We start from the raw sequence: 7444 nt of genomic DNA, 5'->3' as shown, positions 1-7444 counted from the left end.
ATATATATATATATATATATATATATATATTTCTAATTACAATGCGATTTTAATAAATGAATTTTCATTTAATGAATAATATTGATTACATTATGGATTGCAAATTGTACTGTTATCCACTATAATGCTTGGAAATTATAAAATGCTACCTAGAATTTTTTATTTAAGAAAAAAGAATAAAATTATCGTTACATCTTTTAATGTTCGTTCAATTAACTTACGATAAATATTTTGTTATATAATTGTTGAAGTTAATGAAAAGTATAATTTATATATGTTTAAAATGTTCTCTTTTGAAAAAAAATCTGTTGCAATAAGTATATAAATTGTCATACATAAATATATATAATTCATGTTTATTCATATTTATTCTAAAATAGGAAATAGTACTAGTGAAATAGTGCTATACGCATATAAAATATTTTAATTTGAATATAGAGAATAATCGATATTAAAATTTTAGAGGAAAAAAAGTTTGTTTTTATATCTATTCAAAATGTACAAAATTTATATTCATATAATTAAAAATTTTATCAATATGAAATTAGACTAAAATTGCATAAGATTTTTTTTTAATCTTATACATTATTTTTTTAAGAACACAGAACATATGATTAAAATGTTTTGAAGAAATATCATTTTTAACAAAGTCTTAATGTCCTAAAAAATATACACAATAAATATGCTTTTGCAAAATTAATAACTTTATTTGAAAGTATAATTATATTCTTTCAACATTTTATCTGAAATAAAAATATAAAGCGAATTGAAATATAATCAAAATAATATTTTTCTATATTATAATTTATAATTATTCTATTAATATTAATTGAAATACTAACGAATTTAAAATAACAATTTTATTTACGAATAATAAGAAACGGAATCTTGAGATGTTATTAGCACAAGCCATTTTTAAGTCATTATTTTTGTTCAAATAGAAAATTTTTATTTTCTATATCTATATCAGATGTTATGTTACTAAATTAAGGAAACAATTTTTTCATATTTATTTTGTGTATTACATACGCTTAAGAAACAAAGCTATTTAGGAAATTCTGAAATAGATTAATAATATTATAATACCATTCCTATATAAATAGTTTCGCGTGAGTATATGAAAGCAATATTATATTTGTATTAAAATAAGGAGAAGTTTTGTGAACAGCTTCCACGTGACTTTCACAAGATATTCAGCTATATAGAATATTCAGTTTATAGAATATTAACGAAATCATATTTACACGCAGAAAATTTTCTATATTACATACAGTAAAAAGTACTCGTACAGAGAAAATATTTTTAAAAAAACTTTATTTTTAAAAAGGAAATATTATCCAGCGAGAAATGAGTCATCGAATTGATGTTGAATCAATATCGATGCGATGATTTCAACATTAATTTGATGTCGATTCGATGTTTAATTGATCATTTCTTGCTGTGTAATTAACAATTTATTTTTAAAGAAATAAACTATGTTTCTTAAAATTATATATACCAAAAAGATGTGTATTAATTATAGAAAATATATCATCTGAAAAATAAGATAATCCGAAAATTAAAAATTGTATTGTGTGGATGCTCAAGTATTCGTACAATCGAGAAATTTAGCTTCTAAAATCAAGAATGTATGCGAAGATCGTTTGTTAATGATAATTAAGAACATAATGTATTCATTGTATAAAATTGCTAATTAATATTTATTTTTTACAAATAAGACTTGTAAAAAATTTCCTTGTACGAATACTTTTTGCTCTCACTGTATATAAATAATTGTTATTAGGAAATGTCAATCAAGAAGTCTAACATTCGGAAAAACTGTCCATGACACAATAATACTCTTCTTCCTCTTACCGATTTTTTATTATGTCTTCCATAAAGAGGTAAAAAAAGATAAATTATGTAAATTATGTAAAAGATCTAATTGACAGTGTACCCTTAAATACTACTTTGGTATAAATAGAAAAATATACAAAACCTTCAGTGTGTCGTTTGTCACGATCACTCCACATATTGTACCAATTGCACCGATATTAGATAATATCAACGTATATACTAATCAATGAATCTTCTATTTCCGTTTATCATTTATGAAATTATAATACGTAAAAAGAATTGAACCATTAATCAATATTCAATTAAACTATCGATGCAAATTGGCTATAGTCTTATAAAATTTAAAAACTTAATATTAAACGTAAACTAACAATGGAAATTGGACACAGCCTAATAGAATCGAAGATTTGCGAAAATTCATTGATTGAATTTTTGCTTAAATTTTTTATAATGAAATTTACATAAATAAAAAAAATAATTTGTATAAATGATAGAAAATAACATCAACAATATTTCGATATTTGCAAATAAATTTATAAATAAATAATTAATTCCATAAGGAATCAGAGAGAACTTCCTTTTTAGAGATTCCTTATCTTACTCATCTATTCGATTCCACTTGCGCTTAGAAGAAAGCTCGATAAAAAATTAGTCTTATAATATAAGGAATCAACGTTATAAAAAGTACATTTAAACGCACTTGTTTATAGTTTTTCTTTTAAAGACATAATAGCCAGCATTCCTACCGCTTCTGCTCAACGTGATCGGTTTTCTATCAATACGAGTACGATTGTTGCACGAAATATTCGTGTTATTCATTTTTATCCAAATCACATACATATTGGACGCATTAATCTTATGCGTGGTAATCGCATTCCTGAGAACGCAGGGATCTAATTTACGAGGTGAATAACTGAATGCAGGATGGTTCATAGGTCGAACTTTCGCACGTTTTGCGCATAAACCCGTGACATAAACATCCTCCAAGTGTAGCAACGGTGTTACCAACGCTGCTTGATATAACTTAGATGCCACACCCATACTCATAACATACCCTGTACCTGATAAATAATTTGGATATGTTTTCTCCGAGTACATGTATTTAGGTGTATACCTACACAATTGAAATCATTGCAATCTTAAATTATTTTTCTATAACATTTTGCTAAATAATACGGATGAAAAGATACTTACCATTTGTTTTTAGGATCTAATATTGGTTTAGCATTACAAATGAGGGAACCTAGAAGAGTCTCCGTTTGTGTTCTCGAACGCAGCGTTTGCAGAAGCAAGGGAATGTTTACGAACATGTCATCGTCCGTTTTCATGAGGTATTTAGCTTGATCACAATTCGACATTACCCATTTCAGCATCATGACTGATTTCAGTGTCAAATTGTTATATGTATCAAAGAAACGTTCTTGCACAATGTCATTATATTGAGAATTTTCCTCAATAATCAAGTTCTAGAAAAAAAAACAATAAATTTAGGAATACACTGCAAAAGTAATTTTCTGTGTAATAACGCTATTATAATAATAATGTCGTAAATTATACTTACATTGAGTGTATCATTGTCACTTTTTCCTAGTAGAAACGCTATTTTTACTGTAGAATTGTACAAATTATCTAAGTTATATTTATTGGCCCAAGTACTCCTAATAGCGGTACGGGCCTCCTGATTAGCGACTGCCGAGCATATAATTATAAGCAGGTATGGCGGTAATGAACAGATGCCGGTAGGATTAAGAATCGATGTGTTATTCTCCGGATGAATATAAGCACAAAGATTTCTTGATGTATTATATGACCACCCAGGCAATTGTGCTGTAAATTAAATATTTGCGTCAAACTTTTGTTAAATCATGTTAATAAAAAAATAAGCATATTATTTTTTAAATATTATTGTATCATAAGATATAAAATATTGTTCAACATTATTCTAAATTATACTACCATAAACCATATTTACATTGCATCATATTTAAAGATGTTGTAATCAGATTGTACTGTGTGCCTTCCAACAAGTGACATGATGTGACACATTGTTTAACATTGGCAAACAATAAGGATATAATCCTTGAATCCATTGTATTATTTGTATCGCTTGTTGAAAGACATACAGTATTATTTGTCTCTTTCTTACTTATTGTATCATTTCTAAATTTAAAATATTTTTATGATTATATTATTTAATAAGTATTTATATAACTATATAGGTATTCTTAAAACTTCCCAAAATTATATTATCGTAAAGAATGTAAAATGATAAATACCCATAGATGCTACGAAGCGTGAACTGCCAAGAGGTTCTGCAGGGGATGGAGTTTCACCTAGGTTTAAAAATGGGCTCTGAGCGGAGTGGTATGCTGGCACATATAAGAGGCCTAATATAGCCAAAATTATAAATCCTATTGCCAATCGTCGAACAAAAGATGCCTTGCCTTTAACACTGCCATTACTGTTGACAGTGATTGCAGGTAAATCCTTGGGCAGTTGTCGTGATCTTTCCATCTATACAGAGAAAGAATGTGTGAATATATCTTATATTAATTCTCCAAAAAATATTATTATCACAAAAATTGAAATATATGGAACAATCTAAACATGCAAGTAAGAAACTTCTCTATATAAGGTATATTTGGTTACAATTGCATGTGAACTAATAAGTTTCACGAGAATGCTATCAGCTTTAAAACATGTGTGTTTGTAATTGTTTGTTATTTTGTGTCATTCATTGTTTATCAGCAATGAATTCTGTAAAATTTATTATCAATTTTTATCGATTATTGTCGATTCTCAATCTACAATACATGTATTGTAGATTTAATTTATATTATATAGAATATGTATCTTGTCTAAGTTTTAATTTATTTGTAAAAAAATAACATTTTTGTCTGAGATGTAGGCTAGATACAGGCAAAAACGCCATATCTATTAAAGTGCGTTTGAGATTTTACTGATATAATTTCCACCACTACAATTGCCATAACAAAGACTATTAAAAAAGATATGCTAAGTGTTATGCTCGTGTACGCCATTGGTTGGCAGTACCATACCATCGGTCTTATCAATAACCAGTTATGTATGCAGCAGCATAAATACTATCCATCTTGCTCCAATTTCAAACATTTAAAAAGATTTAAATGGTAATAATATCAGCCATAAAGCCTTCTTCTACAGTTTTGACTCTTTCCTTCGTATCACAAACACAAACATTCCTAATTGCTGTCAACACTTGCTTAATTATGGAAAACCATAATGACATTATATATTACTCCCATGTTATTCCATCACGTTTTCTCATTGAGGAACAATAGGCTCGTCCTTGAGATACCAAGACTGCGTTTGAAAACATTATCCAAGTACCTTTGAGTATCATTTTATCCTTGTTGTTCACCGACTGTTAAACAAGGATACTTGTTTACTCGGAGTCATTCAGAGAGTGTCTTCGAACGCAACTCAGGGGGACTATCAGTCAGGTGAACGTGTGAATCTAATAATAATTCGCGAATTTCGAGCGTACATCTCGCAACGTCAAAAATATACTATACAAAATGTACAAAAATGTGTAGTGATCTAAGCAAGAAGAACGCTGCTTTTCGACTATAAGCGAGGATCGACCTGATCGCATCACTGATTTCGACGGTCGAGCCATGTCACGTCCACCTGTCGCGTTTTACAGTAATACCTCAGAAGAACAAGCACAAGATGCATAAACAAAGTGCTCACCTTTCGGCCGCGATGACTGCCTGATCATGCCGCATTTGGCGTCTCTCCATTTACCTTGTCCGCGTAAAATAACAACTCGGCTCATCGGAACATCGCGCGCCGCGGAAATTGTGTAGTCGCGTACCACGGACAGACACGGTAAGCAGAAGAAAAGATCTCATTGGATCCCATTTGACCCCCGACGTCCCCTTTCGCCCGCCTCTCGCCGTCGCTCACCCGACGCTGTCAGTGCTGTCGCATCGTCGCACGACGCCGAGGAATAGGAATTAGGAAGTCAGGTGTGTGACCGCGCGCGCGCGCTGTTTCTGGTATCTTTTCCGTAACAATAGTAGCGCAATTACGTTAGATACGTAATCTTGATTTCAATTTTCGATAAGATACGGGAGAGTGATCACTCATGAATCGCGATAATCATCGTACTTGTATGTTAAGCTGTTTTAAGTCATATAATCGATACTATCGGTCGTATTTGATCTATCAATTAAAAAGATTAAAACGATTAAAAAACTATTATTCACGAATTGCTTTCATGCGACGTCGATCTGTACGCGACAATAAAAACGTCGTCCTACTTAATTCCTTTCAAATTGCAATAATAGGCGTATCAGCTGTACCCAGCGCGAACGACAACAGAAACAACTAGTCAGATAAAATCGCGATTAACCGCGATATATGACACAATTGCATCGATATTACACAATCGTCCGATTAGAGATCAAATAATTATTTCTCCTCTTTTTCTCGCTCCTATGAATCACGTTTCTTTATTTCACTCCGAACCACTTCGAACTCAGGAAGTGCAAGGAGTGCAGATGGATCCAGATTCGTCCAGGCGAACGACTCATCGAATCGGTCAAGTTTCCACTTTGTTTTCCTCGTCGCAAATTTCCTTCTTCTTATGCTTTACAACACTCGAATGCACACAGGTTTCATTCTGAATTGTTCCGGATAGACATGCGAGGTGTAGTGACGGTGATCACAGACTTGAACGAAGCGAGTAATCTTATATTCCCATATCCTGATATCATTATGCACTGCTCTGAGGCAACTCCTACAGAATGTTGTCTATCTTCGTGTCATCTCGCGAGCCGAGACAGTACGAGTGACTTCCTGACTCAATAATAGACCGAATTGGATATCGTTCGGTGATGAGGGAATCGAGGAATAGAGATGAGGAGCGTGAGAAACCGGTGGCGAAGCAAGCTTCGTTCTTCGTTCGCACTTTCTGCACCTTCGAACGCTCCGTTCTTTCCTTTTTAACATACTCAGGAGACGAATCACTGAAGAAAGAATAATTGAATTATTCAAAATTAGCGATTATAAATTATTTCGATCAATTCATATATATATGCGTGTATTTCTATAAATTTAGAGTAATTACTAGTTTGTATCTAACTTATTAAGTTAGCTTTAATCTTAGTTTGAATTTATTTTTTATTTTTTTCTAATTCTAGGATGCATATATAGTATAATCTTCCATCATGAGGTGCGATCCACTTGGCGCATCTTATTTAATTTTTTTATTTTAATATTGAAAAGAATTAACAAAAGTCTACTATAAGGAATAAAAAGCTAAAGAAAAATTATTTCTCTTATATCCACTTCTATTAATAAATTAACTTTGAATTCGGTTTAACTTACTTTTATCTTTTTCTAAATTCTAAGAACTAGATGAAGATAAAAAGTAAATAGAATATATATAAGCTAATCTTCATTTATAGAAATGGATTTGCTCAAACTTCAATTAATTTAATCGGCAACTAGCTGATTAACAAGTATAATACGCATAATTCAACATAAAGGACTTGTTAATTATATAATTATATAAAATTATATTGTTAATTATATAAAATATATATAATTATATATAAAATAT

The 7444-nt window shown here is 30.4% G+C and overlaps 1 protein-coding gene across 1 annotated transcript; it reads right to left on the bottom strand.

The window, feature by feature from the left end:
- Positions 1-2526: 2526 nt before the first annotated feature.
- Positions 2527-4350, bottom strand: LOC105622322 (beta-1,3-galactosyltransferase 1-like). The gene is made up of 4 exons (XM_012203740.1): positions 4113-4350; positions 3398-3663; positions 3031-3302; positions 2527-2950 (listed from the first exon to the last, which is right to left on the bottom strand). Exons 1-4 carry the CDS (start codon positions 4348-4350, stop codon positions 2527-2529), a joined length of 1200 nt encoding a protein of 399 aa, XP_012059130.1.
- Positions 4351-7444: the final 3094 nt, after the last annotated feature.

The sequence above is a fragment of the Atta cephalotes genome (assembly GCF_000143395.1).
Source record: "Atta cephalotes unplaced genomic scaffold scaffold00043, whole genome shotgun sequence".
NCBI lineage: Eukaryota > Metazoa > Arthropoda > Insecta > Hymenoptera > Formicidae > Atta > Atta cephalotes.
The sequence above is the reverse complement of the archived record's forward strand: the minus strand, read 5'-3'. Positions and strand labels throughout refer to the sequence as shown.